The 20,783-nt window shown below is 36.9% G+C and overlaps 1 protein-coding gene across 1 annotated transcript in view; it reads left to right on the top strand.

Moving 5' to 3' along the window:
• The first annotated feature begins 554 nt into the window (after positions 1 to 554).
• The window catches only part of pde3b (phosphodiesterase 3B), a 69,591-nt gene continuing 49,362 nt past the window's right edge, over positions 555 to 20,783 (top strand). Inside the window, exon 1 of the mRNA XM_052145539.1 lies at positions 555 to 1,652. Coding sequence (XP_052001499.1) covers positions 759 to 1,652 — 894 coding nt within the window. The 5' untranslated portion in view covers positions 555 to 758. The remainder of the gene's footprint in view (positions 1,653 to 20,783) is intronic.

The raw sequence follows: 20,783 nt of genomic DNA, 5'->3' as shown, positions 1-20,783 counted from the left end.
CCTAACACAACCCCTAAACCTAACCCTCACAGAAAACTTTCTGCATTTTTACATTTTCAAAAAACATAATTTAGTATGATTTATAAGCTGTTTTCCTCATGGGGACCGACAAAATGTCCCCACAAGGTCAAACATTTCGGGTTTTACTATACTTATGGGGACATTTGGTCCCCACAAAGTGATAAATACACGCACACACACACACACACACACACACACACACACACACACACACACACACACACACACACACACACACACACACACACACACACACACACACACACACTCCTGAAGTGTTTCTAAATGACACGGCACACTTACGCACACCCAAACACATTGCTGTTGTTTTAAGTGTTGTTCTTCAGACTTTTTGTGTGTGTGCAAATGTCATACTGGCTTCTAAAGCATTTTAAATGTCCATACCGCAATGACTTTAGGAAAGTATGGAAAGCTGATTGCAAAGGAGAACACACACATATAAATTCAATGTGCGCGCGGTTTGGCTGCGCTGCAGAGCGCGCGTGCCTGTCTCGCGCGCTCTACTCATTGTTACAAACTGTCACACCTAGACGGCGACATAGAGCTCGAATCTGCTAAAAAAACAACAACATTTCACTCTCTTTTCCTCCTGGCCAAAATGCCTGAGCACGTTTGAGTGACCATGGAGCGCGTTTGCCGTCATGTAGTGAAACGTTGACAAGCGGAGGATTTATTTCGTTGGAATGAAAGTTTAAAGAGCACCGAAGGAGAACAACATGGCTGTGCGGGAGGAAGGAGAGGTTTTGCACAGTAAAATCAGACAGCACGATGGTGTTGTTGGCAATGCAAACAGCGCGGAGAGCTTCAGGAACGGCTATGTGAAGAGCTGCGTCACTCCATTAAAACAAGACCACCAAAGGGGCTTTTTATTCAACGTCTGTAGGTTTTGCAATGATGATATCCTCAACTCCAAACTATTCCGAGGCTCGGCTCTCTACCTTGGAGCGCTGGCAATTTTGGCGCTCTCCTTTTTATTTTCTAAGCGCTTTCAAAGTGAACGAGGCGTTTCGGAACTGTGGACTTTTCTGTTTGATTTCTCCCAGTCCATCAGTCCTTTATTCAGCATAGGCTGTGCTTATTTCTTCCTGACCCTCTATCTGAGGAGGAAAAAGCGGGAAAGCAGCAAATGTTGGCTTTTGTCTTTACCAGCATCATGCTACTTGGGGGATTTCATTGTTTTGCGCTTTTTGCAATGGGGAGAGGAGCACCAGCAGATGCAGATGATGGGCAGGTTGTTGTTTGTGCTGGGCTGTGTGGGTCTGCTCACTCTCATCCCCACTCTCAAACTAAAACACAGTGTGCTGATCCTGGTGTTCGCAAGCCTGGTGTGGCTGCTGTCCTTCACCAGCCTCGGCTGTCTGTCTCCATCTCTCAGGCCGGTGCTGGCGTGCATGGCGGGGGTCTCCGGCTCTCTTCTGGCGCTTTGTTTTGATAACTGTTGCCCACCGAGGGAGACGGCCAACAGAATTCCCAATGCGGAGGAGAAAGTTCCCGTCATTAGACCCAGGAGAAGGTCCAGCTGTGTTTCTTTGGGAGAAACGTCAAGCAGCTATTATGGCAGTTGTAAGATGCCTCGCAGACCTTCTCTGCCGTGTATTTCCAGAGAACAGGTAGGATCTATTCATCAACACACACTCTGATCCTAATACCCCATCACACAACGGATATACCATCACAGTACCAATACACATCATCATACTCCATTTTACGCACAGTTGATGCATCATTATAACACCAACACACACATTTCACAACTGATATACCATCACACACTGGATACATCATAACAATCCGGATACACCATCACAGTCCCAGTGCACACCATCACACTCCATTTTATGCACACACTTGATACTTCATTGCACTCCTTTTACACCATCACACACATCTCACAACTGATATATCATCACAAACCGGATACACCATCACAAACTTTAAACACCATAATAATCCTGATACACACCATTATAGTCCCAATATAAACCATTACACTCTTGATACATCATTGCACTCCTGACACACCATCACACACCTGATAAACTATAACAATCTTTATACATGCCATCACACAACTGATACACCATCGCAATTTATTGCAATGTTTATTCACACCACACACCATCATATTTTGACACTCTATACTGTACACCATTGCACTTCTGACACATCTCACAACTAATACACCATCACACACCTGATACACCATAACAATCATGATGCACGCCATCCCACAGCTGATACACCATCATAATTGATCACAGTACTTATTAACATCACACTCCATCGTATTTCGACTCTTAATACTGTACACCATTGCACTCCTGACACATTTCACAACTAATACATCACACACCTAATACACCATAACAATCCTGATACACACCATCCCACAACTGATACAACATCACAGTCCTGATACAGACCTTCATACTCCATTTTACACACACATTTGATACACAATTACACTCCAGACACATCACTCTTCTAATGCACCATCACACACCTGATACACCATTAACAATCCTAAAACACCATCACACAACTCATACACATAGTAATTTATTACAATCCTGATACACATTATCACACAACACTGTCACACATATCTCACTACTAATACACCATCACACACTTTATATGCCATTACACAACTTATACGCCATCATAATTTATCCGTCTTGATACGCATCACACTCCATCATACTCGGAGACACTCATCAAACCATTGAACTCCTGACTCATCAAACTCTTAATACACCACCACATACATCACACTTTTGATACACACTCCAATACAAAACATCATATTCCTAATACACACTCCTTATACATCATTACACATCTTAATCCTGATACACCATCACTCACATCACACTCATAATACACCAGCAGACCCCTAACACACCTAAAAACGCAACAGTCCACAGCACAGGCACCGATTTATGTTTCTGCCCAAGGGTGCCCTAATGAAAATTAATGGGGAATATCTTGTGTTTTTCCATGGGTGCTCAGCCATGTGCTCGAGTCCACAGCACACACTTTGTAACATCATGAATCTGATGGAAAGTAATTTTTTTTAATTATTATTATTGTTTGGCCAGGTCTGAGTACTAGGTCAGTTTCTGTTGCTTGAGTTAAGTTTCTCTGTGATGGGGCGAGAAATTATTGTATTTGCTTTAACATTTCAGTTTAACCTTGTTTAGTAATTTAAATGTGGTAACATTTTAGGATTTTTTAATGGAACACAGTAATTGGCCTAGTTGTCTAAAGTTTTGGGTTGTAATTTTCCCCCCAGTTCGCATTTTAAATAAATGTGTCATCTTTAATAGAAATTTCTGTGTGTAGAATCCTAGCAATATTTTCTTTATGGTCTCTTAGTACCACAGGAAACGGTTTACTTTTGACCGAGGACATTAGACAGTTTACAGTACTCTTGTAGTGCTGTTAAGAATTTTGTGTTTATACTAAAGTGAAACAAAACATTACACACTGTTAATCATTAATGCATTCTAACTGATTCAAACACTTGAAAAGTTGGGCTGATGCTTGTTTCAGTTGTTGTGCCCTAAATAGGGTATGGAGTTTTGAAAAGTTTGTCATTGATTGACTCTTCTTTAATGTTCTTGCGCAAGATGCAACATTTAAGCAAATCTCTTTTTATATTTAAAAATTCAAAAACTGCTTAATTTAAATTTAGACACAGGCATTTAGTATTTTATATGTATGTTGGTTCATGAGGTGGATATGGTGCTGGCAGCTGTTTGACTTTGATTTTTTTATTTATTGGTTTTAAGTCTAGTCCACATCGGCCAAAAAAAAAAAAAAAAAAGATAGTTCTGTCAGAGGGTAAACGGTCATGTTTAAACGTTAAATTCAAGGTCATCAAACCTGTGCTGCTAAGCAAATATACTGTAACATATTGTTGAGTTTTCATTTAGGCTAGTCATTCTGACTTGTTCCTACATATTGTAAATAAAGGTAACATTCCAATTAATAATAAAATATATATGATAATTCCAGTAAATTTGAAATGAGATCTACATGTTTTTAGACTAACAAAGATTAGTTAAATCTTCTGTGTACTTACATATAAGGCCATTCACTCTGTGCTTCAAGTAGTTTTAGTGCTTTGAATAAGTGCATTGTTCCAGATACGCCCATTAATTGAGATTTAAGTATGACCAGGTTCAGACTAGTTTGACCTCTGAGATTGTTCACCTGTTCTTGGAGTAGTAACATCAGTTCTCCCTTATATGAGAGCTGTAATGACACCTGGAAACAAGATTTCAAACTGGGGAAAAAAGTAAATAGTTTTTGCCAGGTTACGTTGCTAAGCCTCCTTTGCACACTTATCTAATTCCTCTCCATTTTGTCCTACTTTAAATTGAGGCAATATTAAATTCTAGATCATGTCTGTTATTGCCTTGAAAGTTTTGTCATGGCTATTAAGAATATTTCAAGTGTGATGTCAAATATATTTGTATTATCCTATGGTTTATGACATTTTAATGCATTGATGAAAGCTTTTGGCATTTGTGCCATCAGGCCATTACATATTTACTTATTTATTGGCTTTTTTTAATGAATAGATTTGGATTGAATACGGTTCTGTATAATTTATGTCATAAAATCTGTGTCCACATATTATCGGTGTAAGAAGTACACATAAAGCTGCACATTGAACACCGATATTTGTGTGAGTGTATATGCTGCAAAAGTTTTATTTTGCTTGAAGAACATTACAACCATTGAAAGACAAGTTCTTGTTTTCTGTCTGAGTTATGTTACACTGTGTGAGACACCTGACTTTCACTATTATTCTCGCTGTCTGATTCTGAGGCTTCAGCTCTTTTTCTGTGTTCATACTCGAGCACGTTGCTGTTCCCAGGCACATCATCGACAGCCATTTTTTAAATGCTACTTTTGCTAGATTTTCAAGAATGCAATTTTGCAATGTGTTGCTTTACTATTTATTTATTTGTTTGGGTACCACTTTACAATAAGGCTGTATACAAGGTGGTTGCTACATATAGTAACAAAGTTTTATGCATTATGATTAATGCATTATGAACTAACAATGAACAAAAGTATAAATATATAATGAGCTAAGATTAACAAATGCTGTAAAAATATTGTTTGTTCGTGATGCCTTATGCATTATCTAATGTTAACATGTAAAACCTTATTGTAAAGTGTTACCATTTTTTACAATTATTTTAAAATATATTTATTATTTGTTTAGGCAGTTTAGTTTCTATTAGTTATATACATTGGCTGTAGTAAACTTTGGCATCATCTGTCTGAAACATTACTTGTTTGTGTAGTCAACATAAAGGTGGCATCACTATTTTTCACCCTATATGTGCCTCGAAAGTCTGAGAGTGTGAAGTTGTTGTCAGTCAATATCTGCTCTGAAAAAACATAATTGGCAGTCTGCAGTAAACTGAGGTTTACATTATATCACGCATCGATTTCATTCTGTTCAATTCATTGCTGTGGAAAAAGCAAAAATTATAATTAGTTTTATTTTAAGAGCTTTGTTTTTTTTTTTTTTCTTCTGTGACAATAATTTTGTTAAGATTTTTTTTGTCATGTTCCGGTCAATGGTGTGTCTCACTTGTGGCCTTAGGACTTTCCACATGCGCAGAATGAGAAACGGCTCCAGTCCTCTCTTCAAGCCACCTGTGACTCATTGAATTTTCTACCCAATGTTCGTCACAGCCTGAGCTGTGTTTAGAACCAATGGCAGGATTATGGTGCTTTTAAGATGGACCACTGTATGCAGTAGCCAAACTGTTTGAAATGTTTATGTGGCTTGGAACTTTAAATCAGTTAATAATCATAACAAAGCCCAATCAATTTTAATTTGCACAGGCAGCGGCAATATATTGTGGAGATTCTGGGGGCTGAGAAGCGAATGTATTGTCCCTTTAATGTTACACTTTATCACTTAATTAACTTCATCATTAAAGTTTTGTTTAAAAAACAAGCAGTATCACTTTGGGCCTAATCTTTATATTATTACACACTTAGCTTAAGTGTTAGTATGGAAGTTGGTCCCTCGTAAAATTATAAGCATGACAATTTTATTATTTTTTTTGGCATTTCTATACATTTCTTAAGGATTTACCAACCTGAAGGCTAATGTACATCAGTGACTAAAGGGCATCAATTATCAGCATAGCATAAGGTCAGGTTGTGGTTGTTTTCTAAGAGTCACTGATTGGAAAGCTATTTATCTATACCAAAAAGATAATTTAGAATACTAATATTGGGGATGCACCGATCCGATACCTGGAATGGTATCGGCTCCGATACTGAAGCTTTTTGAATCTCCCATTACCAAACATGCTGCTCAATTTTGATCTAATGCATGCAGAAGATATGCTAAAGTTAAATGCCAAATGCATGTGTCCACCTTGTATTGTTTTCTAAAAGTCACCAGGTGGAAATGGACCCATGCATTTGGCATTTAACATAATTCTAAACAATTTTGAAACAATTTGGGTAAAAACAAGAGTACTATTTTAAAGTCTCTATGGCCATGTCTCAAAATAGTCACATACATGTGTTTAGCCAATTTTTATCTAAATCACTGCAAACAGAAGATATGTGACACGTCCTGTTTTCCATTTTTGCCATTAATTTAATGTCTCGCCATGACAACACCATTCAATATATTAAAAATCTGTTGTTCTCTAAATGTGGTGACAGTCTCATGAATCCCCTAGGAGAAGTATTTAAAAGTTTAGCGACAGCAATATTAAAATAATCCAAAATGGCTGACTTTCTGTTGGGCAGATCTAATGACAATAATTATGAAAGTTCTTCGGCTTGATGAGAACTATATACGTGCCAATTTTGGTGACTGTAGGTGAAAATGGGGGTGCTACAGGGGCCGTCTTTCATGCCCATTTTAAACCTGTTAACTGTCACTGGCCAACAGGTGGGCCTTTTGAGTGTGGCTAAAAAACAAATGCTTTGTTTTATATAAAACAATTTATCTGTGTTCACATACTTGGTATCAAATTAAATGTAAAATCTCAACTTTCATCTTCTGCAGTCTATTTTTCAATTAAAACATTATAGTGATACATATTTTAAATTGTTAAGAGTATTTTTTTTAAACATGTGAGTGACAGTCGGCTACTTATGTTTCACATTTTCTACTTATCCAAACAAATGATTGAAGAAAAAACAGCATGCAGTTCATTAGGCTCATTTGAGATGAGCAAGTTCTTTGCAGAACCGATCACATATGCATGCCGGTTAGAAATCTGTCTGACTTGTTATGATATCATGACCATTTTTGTCAAAAGTACTCCCGAGCTAGTTGTAACAGGCAGGTGGCACAGAAATATGAATATCACATATCCCACACAGCACTGTCATAGTGCCGGGAATATTCACATATAATTTATACACATAAAAACATAAAAAAATCGAACATTTTAGAAGATAACAAAACATCAAAGTTGTTTAAGCCAATGAGCATTAAGCGGTGTCGTCATCCAGTCATTTCCCATCGTGCTTGCAGTTTGCACACCTCGGACATAGCAACTGCGCCTCCTGCCTGCTACATCTGCGGCCATCTCGCTCTCGTTGAACATTTTTCATGACATCACAGCAAGTTGGACAGATTTCTAACTGGCATGCACTTGCCGGTAATCACTGGTGATCGGTTCTGTGCAGAACTTGCTGAGTCTGTCCTCGCTGCAGTCTGTAGCGCGATGACATGCTGGATTCAATCTACTACGTACTGGATGTTTGTAACCTCCGTGAAGTTGGCCATATAAATATGGGTTATCAGATACCATTCATTTGTGCTGTGTTTGTGTTGGTTCGGTGATTAGACATAATTTGTTTTGGCTGTGTGCCATCACTTTTCATCCCATGTGGTCCAAATTGCTCCAAACCGGCATTGTTTGCTTTTGCTCAATTTGTGCCATTAATAGAAACACTTTATCAATTTCCCTGAATTCCTTTTGAAATAAGAATTTGAATTTGGTAGCAGTCACTCTGCACACCATGTTATCCAAATCGCTCCAATCTGGTGTCATTTATTTGCTCGATTTGTGCTGGTTTGTACCATTTTAAAGAAACTCTATAACTATTTATCTTCCTTAGATATAGTTAGAAACTTTTCGGGAGCAGTGACGTCACTCTCCACCCCATGTCATCCAAATCGCACCAAACCGGTGTCATTTGTATGTGCTCTATTTGTGCTGATTTGTGCCATTAAAATTAGGCTTGTATCTATTTCCCTTACTTAGAAATAACATTAAACTTTTCGGTAGCAGTGACGTCACTCTCCACCCCATGAGGTCCAAATCGCTCCAAACTGGTGTCGTTCGTTTGTGCTCGATTTGTGTCGGTTTGTGCCATTAAAAGAAACATCATAACATATTTCTTAATTTGTATTTTACAAGATAAAATGCTCAACTCACCACGCGCCCCACCGAGAGCGAACCACATTATAGTGACCTCGAGGAGGTTACCTCATGTGATTCTACCCTCCCTAACAACCGGGCCAGTTTGGTTGCTTTAGAGACCTGGTGTCACTCAACACGCCTTTGGATTCGAACTCGTGAACTTCAGAGGTGGTAGTCGGCGACTTTACTCACTGAGCTACCCAGGCCCCCACAAGATTAATTGTAACCGCACAAATCGAGCACAAACGGATTATACCGGTTTGGAGCAATTTGGATAACATGGGGTAGAGAGTGATGTCACTGCTACAGAATTAACATTTTTATTTCTAAGAAATTCAGGAAAGTAGATACAGTGTTTCTTTTAATGACACAAATCGAGCACAAACAAACACCACAGGTTCAGAGTGATTTAGGCCTCATGGGGTGGAGAGTGACGTCACTGCTCCTGAAAAGTTTTTTGCTATAGGCCTATCTAAGGAAGATAAATAGTTAGTGTATCTTAATGGCGTAAATCAAGCACAAACGAACGGCACCGGTTTGGAGCGATTTGGACCACATGGGGTGGAAAGTGATGTCACACTGCCAAAAGTACATTTTTGTGGCACAAATCGGCACAAACAAATGGTATAGATATGGTAATTAATTATATGGGGTGCTGGTTTGTTTCATACTAGCTATTATACACCACCACGTTAAAAATTACAATGCATTTTACACACATTACATCTACTAATTGCTTATGAATTTATACTAATCACAAAATACATTTAGCTTTTAAGCTCACTTGATAAAAAAAATACTGAAGCTCTGCAACAAACACAAACATTAAGCATGAATATATCATGAAATATTAAAAATCTATTTAGCGTGTGGTTATTCTAACATCCAGAACAAATTAATTAAAATATATATATATATCATTTAAATCCAGACATAAACAATGACAATTTTTCAAAAGACAACATGAGTGCCAAAAATACATACAATATCAGTTCATCGATGCCATTGAGTTAGCGCATGTGTGTTCAAACAGTCATTACATCACCAAAATCGACTTATAATTTTCCACGGCACACCAGACGTTCTTTCACGGCACAGTGGTTGGGAAACACTGCCTTACAGGTCATGGCCAGTTTTGCAACTCTTAGGGTGGTTTATAAAGTTGTTTAAAGGAATATTCCAGGTTCAATACAAGTTAAGCTCAATCGACAGTATTTGTGGCATAATGTTGATTACCACATAAAAAGATATTTTGACTCGTCCCCTCCTTTTAAAAAAAATAAATCAAAAATCTAATTTGCAGTGAGGCACTTACAATGGATGTGAATGGGGCCAATTTGTGGATGATTTGAAGGTGGAAATGTGAAGCTTATAATTTTATAAAAGCAATTTAATTCATTCTTTTGTTAAAAGTCACATATTATTTGAGCTGTAAAGTTGTTTAAATCGTAATTTTTACAGTCTTTTTAGGGTTTTGTGACATGACATCGTCATGACAACGAAGTTGTAGAATTGGCTATAACGTTACACAGATAAGGTTAGTAAGTGATTTTATCACACTAAAATCATGTTAACACACATATCATTTACGTCTTGTGGCTATACTTTTGAAATCTAATATTTCTTTTTACGTTTACGGATTGGCCCTCATTCACTTCTATTGTAATTGCCTCATTCCAACACAGATTTTTGCTTTTTTTTTTTTTTTAAAGAAAAGGAGGGGCAAGTAATTTTATTTTTGTGGTAATAAATATTATGACACAATATTATGCTGTTAATTGAGCTTCACTAGTATTGAACCCAGAAGTTTCTGTAACTCTTTTCAGCATGCCATCATTTAATGAGGCCTCTGAAGTGTAGATGCTCAAGTATTGCTGAAGTCACGAAAGGTTTAAATGTTGTCAGAAGAGGATGCATCTCTCAACATCCACAAACTGACCAACGTTGATGAAATACAGTTTGTTTAACAGCTCACAGTTGATTGTGGCAATGTTTTCATTATGGTGCACTGTGGCAAGAAACAACAGCTTTTGGTCTTGCTGTTGTGTTTTTCGAATTGTACATTTATGAGAATTTTACTAAATATTTATTCAAACTGTATCAAGCACTAGAATGAACACTGATCAAGACATTGCATTGATATTATAGAATATCATACTTTGTGGCAAAATAAGAAGAATTTATTTAGTGAATCACTGCTCGATTAGGATTGTTGTGTTATTGTGACTCAAACTACACATTAGGGCTCATATTCAATGTAAAATAAACCATCAAAAATCATATTAGCTGTGAATTGAAAGAAAACTTCATATATTAATGTGCAAGTAAAGATTTGATTTTAGTCATGACTATGAAAGCTCACCTTCCACTGAGTGGCTCACTTTCTATGGACCCTTTTTACACGTCCGTGTTTGCGATAGCGGAAGTCATCATAGTTGGCTAAACTTTAATGGTGGTGAATGGGGGACCACAGCAAATAACATTTTTGCGGACACATTTGTTTGCTCCAACAGCAAAAGGAAAAAAAAATGACTATTACGCTTTCACAGCTTTGCAAAAGAAGATAAAATTATACAGTGCTGGATAACATCAGTAAGAACAGAGAAACGGGCCATATTTTCTGTCACTTCCCTCAGCAGCTGTGTTATAAGCCTCATCGCAGCTATGGTAACTTCTTAAAAACGTATTCCTGGGTAATATAATACCAAGTACAATGTTCTAAATTTACACTAAATATTTTTGAAATTGGAAATATTAAAAATGTTGCTACATTTACATTGTTAAAGGCGGCGGAAACGTGTCATAACAGGTGAAAAGTGTCCATTGAGTGATTTGCTGTGTGAATTGACAACACGTGAATTTCTTGTGAGTGTGTGTGATAATATAAATGTCAGAGAGAGGCCTTGTGTGCTCACAATAATTTCTCTCAGTTAGGAAAAATTAATGTCCAGTGTCTGCAATCCCCTGCAATGAATGTGGCAGATTTTGGAAGTGATCCATATTGCGCATTTATGAAAGAATGGCGAGACTGACAATTCATAATTCATTGGACTTGATGAGAGAGATATTGTACCTGTCCTCAAGCTGAGCCCCCCCCCCCAAAAAAAAAAACATTAACATGACAAAAACTCTTCTAAACAACACAAGAAAACTTTAAACACTAACAAGTATCTCCCTTTACATTCATCTTGCATAAAGGCACACTATGTAGCACTTAATTTTAACATTACTCTCCCTGTCGAGTGCCGTGTAAAGCATGCTGGGAAATAAAAATCCCCTTCCCAGTTTCAGTTAAATTAAGTTTGTGTAAATTTAAGGAAACAATTTCATTAAACTCAAAACATGTACAATCCACGTTACTTCAAAGGTGTATGTTTTGTGAACTCAAAAGAAAGATACATTTCTAAATACTCATTAAGATAATTATTTTTGAACTTATTTGTATGATTCAATTTTTCCCTACTCAAAACAATTAATTATTTTGAGCATTATGGTTTACAGTGCGCAGTCGGATAAGTGAATCGTTTCATAAAGGCCTTGTTGCGCCAAATCTGATTTAAATGTTATTGTGCCTTTTCTTCGCAAAATTGCAATATACAATGATTAGTTGTTAAGTTTAATTCACTGGTATGTTCTGTTCTGCTATTATGTTCATCTGTGAATAAATGCAGATCTGGAGCTCTTCAGGCAATTTGATCTTTGTTTAATTTTCAGTTGAGCAGGATTATTTGCAATCCCTCATTAGCAAGTGTGTATGTATTTGAAGACAGAACACTGTGTGAAATCAATAGCTTTTCTGTCACCACATGAACATGATGGACTGGTATTTATGGTGTGTGCAACAATGAGGTATTGCCACAGTCGTAATGCTTCACGTGTCATTTAAACTTTTGAATCATCAGCCATTGGGCAGCAGGCTCTACCGTGTTTTACTGTAATAATACAGAGGACTAAAAAAATATTACACAAATGACTGTCACACAGAAAGCACAGTAAAGTTGAATCAAAGGTATTGTTTGAAATGTATATTGTAAAAGTTGTATGCTTGTTGTTTCACCTGTTTCAGACTTGTTATTCCTGTTTCCAATATACCTATTGCTCCACCAGTGCATGTTGCTGTGGGTTTTTTTTTTCATTCAAACAAATGAGTGAAAATAGACCATTGCTATAAATGTTGTAATTAACATTTATAAAGACCTTTTTATTCATAAACACAGTTTTAAGTAATAGCTCCAAAATACCCTAAAATATAAGTAAAGTAAAATATAAAGAGCATGAGATGGAGAGAGAAAAGCTGCATGTGTGTGTGAGGGTGTGTGTGAGACAGTGGAATAGTGGAGCAGTGCTCCTCTCCGCTGTCACGTTCTCCTGCACTTATGCCATGTGGAATGATATAACATTGACGTCACTAAGCGGTGACGTACAAGAGTATGTCTACAGAAAAAAAGCCAAGTTTTACTTATTGCCATGTACAATTTACTGACTGCCTGCTCAACGGCATGATCAGAGTAGAGAACACTCTGTCCATACTGCCGAGAGATTAGACAAACCGCTCACTGTGTGTTTTTTGGTAGAGGGGTTATAGTTTCAATAATAATATATATTGTTTTCCTTCCAAAGAAAATTACAGCTTGAAAACCAGTGACTGGAATACATTTCATCCTTTTAATTTTGTGAAATACAATTTTGAAGCAAAGTTGTGTGAAACTGGTATGAGCACTGGGTGTGAATCTCTGAGAATGGCTTTTAAAGCAAGTGAAAAGAAAATGGGGAGGCTTGGCACTATTGTGTCTGAGTTTAAACACTGTGATTTTATTTATTTTTTTTCCATTATTTGAGTGCGTCAAACAGAAAGGAACGATAACTCTTATTCTCTCAATGGGTTGGTGTGTGTGTGTGTGTTTGAGAGATCTTGCAGTTAGGACCTTAATCGCACATTTTCATTTGGTTTGGTCATATATATTAAAGTAACTGATGTCTTTTTGAAGTGTGTATAAATTGGTTGTGTTTTGTACATGTTGAATTTTAGTTACACAAATTTTAAAAAAGGAACAATGAGGAATGGTCTTTATATGGCACCCATTTACTCTGTTAAAAATGTAAACACGTTATTCTTAAGAAATAGCTATTTTTTCCCCAAAGAGTTTTTCTGCTTGTTGTTTATTAATATTCTTAATTTAACAAATAATTAACTCCTGTAAAATTTTGCTGTAACCATTTATGTCAGGTCTGCTATTTATTGATTTATAGAGTAGGCTGTAGAAGTTAGTAAAACAATATAATTGTGTTGGATCATCTAATAATAGGCTTATTTGTTTTAATTGTTTTAAAGTGAAATGTGCTCTTTATATTGAGAGGAACAAGCAACCTCGAATATTTCAACAGTTGATGCAAGTTGTTACATCTTCTGCCAGAGGTGAAGAAATCAATGTAAAGCCAGCGGTTTCTTTTTCTGTAACTGCCCCCCCCATACTCATAGCACCTGTAGCATGAGTAATTGCTCAGTCGCAAAAATTCTCCAGGTTACGGAGGAAGGGGTTAACAGAGATCAGCGCCGTCTCTGTCTGTAGACTGAAACAGGATGCAGCGAGTGCATTGTCAGCCTGCTGGTGTGAGTACAAACAGATGAGGAAATGCTGGAGCGGCTACTCCAAAACTGTTACCTTGGAAACCGTTTGCGTCATGATCACCAGCAATTAGCTTGCAGCTCTTTAGTTTTTTGTGCTGGCTGTGGCGAGCCGAGCAGCAGTTTCTGAAAGCACTAAAGCCGCACTGTAAGGGTGTCAGTTTGGTTATTAAACACAATGTGGAGTTTTTATTGAATACAGTGTTTTTTATTTAATTTTTTTTTTTTTAATGCTACACACAATTGTTTTGGTAGTAAAGAAAGTCTTGAATTGATCATCTTTTTAATGCAATAAAACCATGTGTGTCTTTTTGTTTTTAAATGTTGTCTTGCAGTTTTTTCCCACACAAGTTAAACAGTAGTTGCTTTTATACATTGCTTGTGTTTTACAAGATTAACATTGATTGATCTTATTAATTTAGCACTGGAATGTTGTCTGATTTTTGTGGACAAGCTGTTCGTGCAAAAGTCTTGGCAAATTTAGCTCTTTTTGTTCCTCAATTTTTAATTTCAGCTCCTTATCTTGCCTTTCTCTACACTTGTGCTTCACAATGCATGTCTGTGCCTATGAAATATGATTTCCCCTTTTTCACCCAATTTGGAATGCCCAATTCTCAATGCGCTTTTTTAAGTCCTCGTGGTTGCGTAGTGATTCGCCTCAATCCGGGTGGCGTAGGACGAATCCCAGCTGCCTCCGCATCTGAGACCGTCAGCCTACGCATCTTATCACGTGGCTTGTTGAGCGTGCTGCCATGGAGACATAGCGTTTGTGGTTGCTTCACACCATCCACCTCTGCATCTATGCGCACATGCCCCACGAGAACGAACCACATTATATCGACCACGAGGAGGTTACCCCATGTGACTCTACCCTCCCTAGCAACCAGGCCAATTTGGTTGCTTAGGAGACCAGGGATAGTAGCCAGTGTCTTCACCACTGAGCTACCCAGTTCCTTACATGCATTTTACTATACAGCTATATGAGTTTTCATTTGGTAGAAAACTGAATGAAGCCCTTTTAAAGTTTGTGCTCATTAATCTGCAAAAGGCTGCAATGTAATCATATAAATATGTAGTTTATATTTATATGATTACATTGCTTCTCTGTGCACTTTTACATACTGCTTCTCTGTGCACTTCAAGATTAATGAGCGTTCTGTCGTCTACTTCACACACAGAATGTAACATGATGTTCATGTTGCGGTGTTGTCAGTGTATAAGCGGCCAGCTTCACACATTCACTTTGAAGTGGGCAGCACATGCAGACTGTATATTTGTTTAATTAAATCACAGCCTTTTTGGTTTAATCATCACAGTAGGACATATCTGATTTTTATTTGATCAATTGTGCATTCATACATTCATTTTATCCCAAATGTATAAAATTCTGTGACATCCCGCATTTTATAGTTAATTTAGTTTTTCTGACTAGATTCCGTGATTCTAACCTTTTTTTCTGCATCATGAAAATCATAGGGCTCTATTAGTGTGTGTGCACTCTCACTCCCTGTATCCATGCAGTGCTTTGTGTCTTTTTGTGGTTTGGGGACATTAATGGAAACAGTTGCGAGATAAGTGGCTTTTCCTGGATGTGTTGAAGTGACTGGTTCACACCATCCCTTAGTGGACAGGGTCGAAATTGGACCAGGAGACCTGCAGGTTAAGCAGGGGACGTTTAGCACACCTCCCCTCTTTGTATTAGCCACACAATCAACACATCTCATTGGTTTTAAGTAGGGCCAGGGATTTTCTGCATGACTTATCGGGAACAGTTTATTGCACCATAAGGTTCCCAGACACTCCAACATTTAATGTGGCCTAGTAGCTCTTAAGTCCACAAGGAGGTTGTTGAAGCTTGTATGTGTCCTGCATTTAAAAAAGTTGTTTGTTCACTTGGCTGACTGCAGGGGAATAAAACACATGGTCAGGTCAGACGGGAGGAGGGAATTGTGGGTCGTATGTAGAGGTCATGAGTAGTGAGTCCGGGAAGCCTGTGTCCAATTTACTTAAAGTCAGAGATAACGACTGTTACTTTGCTTCGGTTATTTGATTTCCATGACAAAAGATAATGAAAGGCATGCAGAATTAATTTATTACTTGATGTAAATTTGCAATGTACACAAATGAAATTTTAGGAATGTTCTGGGTTTAATAAAAGCATTTTTAAACGTAATGTTGATTGCCACAAAAATAAATTCGACACATCTCGTTTATTAAAAAAAAAGCAAATTGTGGTTACAGTGAGACACTTACAATGGAAGTGAATTGGGCCAGTCCATTAACATTAAAATACACACTTAAAAATAAATAAATAAATAAATATATATTATATTATGTTACATGTTATGTTGAATATTGGGATTAATGGGTTTCATTGTAATATTGGGTATAACTTTATACATTTAAGGTTAATAAGTGATTGTATCACTAAAATAATTTTAACAGGTATGATGTTTATGACTTGTGGAAATAAAAAGTGTGTATTAATAAAAAGTGTGTATTAATGTTTATTGACTAGCCCCATTCACTTCCACTGTTAGTAATTTAATTAAACTTTTTTGTTGTAATCAGCATTATACCACAACCTAAAAGAGCCTTTTGAAAGCTTAAAAAAGAACTCCACAGTTGTGTTGGAGAGCATAATTTTGTTGTAATTTCCATGACTACTAAATTAAAGTATTAAATACATTTAGCTGATTTGAGAGTTTTTTTGGAAAGCTTTATCATTAAAAATGGAAGGAAAGAAATCATTAAAGTAGAAGGAAAGCTTAGTTTCAGTTTGATTTCCGAGATTGCCAATATTCAATTTTAACACATGTACCTTAAAAGTGCTGCCTGTTATTCTTTTTCATATTTATGTCATTTTCTTTCTTTGTCCATCTCTCTCTCTCTCTCTCTCTCTCTCTCTCTCTCTCTCTCTCTCTTTTTGTCTCATTTGAAAACAGTGTCAGCACTGCCGCTTTTACACCAAAAGACTGTTGCTAGGTGACTGCTGACGTCAGTGGTGACTACAGAGGAAGGTCTGTGTGTTTAGCTGCCAAGACCAAACCCCACTGAAAGAGGGCAAAACTGTGAAACACTATTACTCACTACAGTGCAAAACCTAAACTCCTCAAAAAACGGACCTAAATATTTTTTAAACATATACCTGCTTTTGAAAAGTTTTCACTATGGAAGTATACTACTAAAATGGAGCTCTTCCAATGACCCCAACCCCATACCCACCCTCCTTTTGAAGCTTTAGCTATGATGACGTCAGCCGCATTTCACAGAAGGGGAAAAGTCAATCATTCATTAGTGTCAAAATAAGGGCTTTGAGTGAAGCCACGGGGTCTCACCCCCTCTTGCGTGAGCTCGTCCTGAATTCCCCTGACTTTGTTTACACTAGTCAGGAAGTCTTTCTTTTAAACAGATGAAATGGTTAAAGACATGTTTCAAATGTTTAGGTAAGATTTCAATTATTTTTTTTTTTCTCTGTTAAATTTTATTTGATAATAAAAAGTGTATTTTTATGAGTAGTGCAGGTTTTGTTAGTGCACATATAAAGAATATAACTAATATCTTTTTGCAAAAAAATTGCTTAATTGTACTTTAATTTTTCACTCAGTTAGAGCATTGTTAAAATTTTCTCCGTAAGGCTTTGACAGCTATAGAAAAACAACATTGTAAATGTAAGTTTTGAAGTACTGTCTATTAAACTGAGGTGAGTGGATACAGTGTGTGTGTGTGTGTGTGTGTGTGTGTGTGTGTGTGTGTGTGTGTGTGTGTGTGTGTGTGTGTGTGTGTGTGTGTGTGTGTGTTATGAATGATGTGAGATGTCATTAGAGATAAGAAGGCCACTCAAGCATGTGGCATGATGAAGAGTGTGATAGGCGTCTGTGGGAATCACGTGGCTTTTAGCACATAGGACTTGTTACTTTAGTGTGCACTTACACACATACTGAAGTAGTGGTGGATGTGGTGTGCTAGATTAAATCAGAATTATTGCCCACCCAAACTGCCACGTATGACGCACGCACAAGTTCTCCTCCAGGTTAATGAATGGAGCCCTCTAAGAAACACAGAAGTGAGCTTTGATTCTGATTTGCTTTATAATTGATTGTTTTCACAACATTTTCTTTGTAAATAACATGAAATGGAGTAATATAACAGTGTTTAAAAAGTGGGAATGAGTGTCCAATTACTCAAATACTTGTTTTCTCGATCAGTGGTTTTGAATATTGGTTTTAAACACATGGTTCAAAACTGTCTATATTACAATAATGTTTGTGAATTCTATCCTCCAAACTAAAATTTCAATATAATATTTTTGCTATAGCTGTTTGGTAAGCAAGTGAACACAAAAAATCAACAACACTGGCATACATGCAAGGGTCAACTTTTTTCATATATCATGTCGGAGTAACTTGTCACATTTAATTGGGGCAAGTTGTCACATGTGTTTTACATGTTATTTACTACTAAAAGGTATTATTAATGACAATATTTTTTGTCAAAAACATTTGTTTGATTTATTATTATTATTTTTTTACTGTAGCTTTTTTGTGCTGTTTCATAATTTTCTTACACATTTAAATGTTATGGTATGTTCCATTTTGAGAACTTATGCCATATGGGCACATGACCTAAGTGTTGGCTAAAAAAAAAAAAGCAACTGAACTATTTTATTGTCAAAAATAATACTTACCATGACAAATATTCACTTGAGTAAAAAGTGTGAGCAATCCTGGTCTCTACTCAAATGTTAATCAAATCTTTATACCAGTACCACATATATAAATTCAACAAATACAGAGTTCACACTCTTAGTATGTTTAGCTTTGGGTTGGAGGGGAATCGCAAAGATGATGTTAGAAATATCTGTGTAAAAATTATTAATTCCAGATTTTCATTAAAGGCCATTGTCTTGAGGCCTGTTTTTTAACTTAACTATCTTATTCTTTTGAAGTGCTTTTAAGAGAGAACAACCCCTTGGGAAACAGAGTGTGATGCTCGTTTTCACTTGCGCTGTGAGATTGACTGCAGCAGTTGCAGGGCTCCCATATGTAGTGATGTGAAACAGGGATTAAACTTGCTCCAGAGGTACAGGAGCACAGCAAAGCCTTTCTCACCACACAGATGCTCACTTCAGCAGGCGTACAGGCAGAGCTTAAGTTTCCTGGCACGGCCCAGTGCCTGACAGGCAGATCTGATCCCCTCAGAAACATGATGACAGCAAACACAGTCCTGCGTAGACATAGGAAGGGATGTATGACCAGAAGCCCTATCATGATCTCTGTCACTCCCTGTATCATGTTCACTCTGTGCATCATGGCACACTGGACAAAAGGTGCTCAGTGCTCTGATGGGCATCTGTATCCTCGATGACAGGCTGATGAAGTAAAACCTGCACAGGGGTGCCACGGATGCAAGTTTGATGTTACATGCTGCACGTAGGCAGAGTAACTTTTATTAATTATTAAGGCAATTTAATTTAAGGGATTGTACTCCCAAAAATGAAAATTCTGTCATCATTTACTCAGACTCATGTTGTTCCCTGCCTATAGGATTTACTTCTGTGGAACACCAAAGGAGATGTTATGCAGTATGTTACTCTCAGTCACCATTCACTTGTATGGAATAAAAAGTGCAATGTCAACATTCTTCCATTTTTTTCTTGTGTTCCATGGAAAAAATGTAATCATTCTGGTTTGGAACGGCATGAGGGTGAATAAATGATGAGAATTTAAATTTGGGGGTGAATTATCCCTTTAAAATAAAGATGCATTTAAGTGATCATGCAGACATTTTTGAATTGTGTAAAGGTAAAAACAAAAATTTACTTTTAGGAAACTGACAAAGAAAATGGTCCAACAATGGTCTTTGTGGAACAAATTGTCAATTGTTTGATTATTCCTGCGTGCAAAGTCTTCAGACTTTAGATTAGATGCTAAATATATTAGTCTGCTATAGTAGAATAGAATAATAGGATCAAAACATCTTTGAATGATTGTTTAGGAATGCCTTGGGTTTCTTAAAGATAACCTAAAGACCTGAATGTGGCAGATCTTTGATTGATGCTTGCTCAGGCTTTAGCATGAGACCTGAGTTACCTCCATGATTTAGTCACTGTTTCAGCAGGAGCCACTCCAGTCCCATTTTTTATTTTTGAGGATGTTCTCTCTGGCAATAACTCGACTGTGCACTCTGTTCTCTGTGTTTTTCTTTTCCCAAAAACTGATTGAGAACCTGTACAGTGATAACAGTTTTAAAGCCCTTTGGGGATCAAGTGGAAAGTATTCTTTTTGCATTCTTCACATAACTCTCTTTTTCGAGATGCTGTTTGGTTAGTGCAAATTGACACCACATGTAGAAGGTAACTACGCAGAGGGAAGATAATGGTTAATATGTGTTTATTTTTCTCTGGGCATATATATATATATATATATTTACAGTCAGTGAATTGTGAGACAACATCAACTAATATTTTTTTAAGGAAAGCTTTTTTTTTTTGGGCATTTTTAAAATGTAACTTAAATTTGAATAGCATTTATTAAACATCTATTTATATGCATAATAGTGATTAGAAATAGTTTTTTAAGCAATACATAGATTCTCAGATTTTTTTTCTTTCAGAAACAAATAAATGTAATCCATATTGTGGTCTATGTCTGCTTACTCTTATCTTTGTTTAAACTTGGAAA

The sequence above is a fragment of the Xyrauchen texanus genome, chromosome 2, assembly GCF_025860055.1.
Source record: "Xyrauchen texanus isolate HMW12.3.18 chromosome 2, RBS_HiC_50CHRs, whole genome shotgun sequence".
In the NCBI taxonomy this organism is placed as follows: Eukaryota; Metazoa; Chordata; class Actinopteri; order Cypriniformes; family Catostomidae; genus Xyrauchen; species Xyrauchen texanus.
The sequence above is the reverse complement of the archived record's forward strand: the minus strand, read 5'-3'. Positions and strand labels throughout refer to the sequence as shown.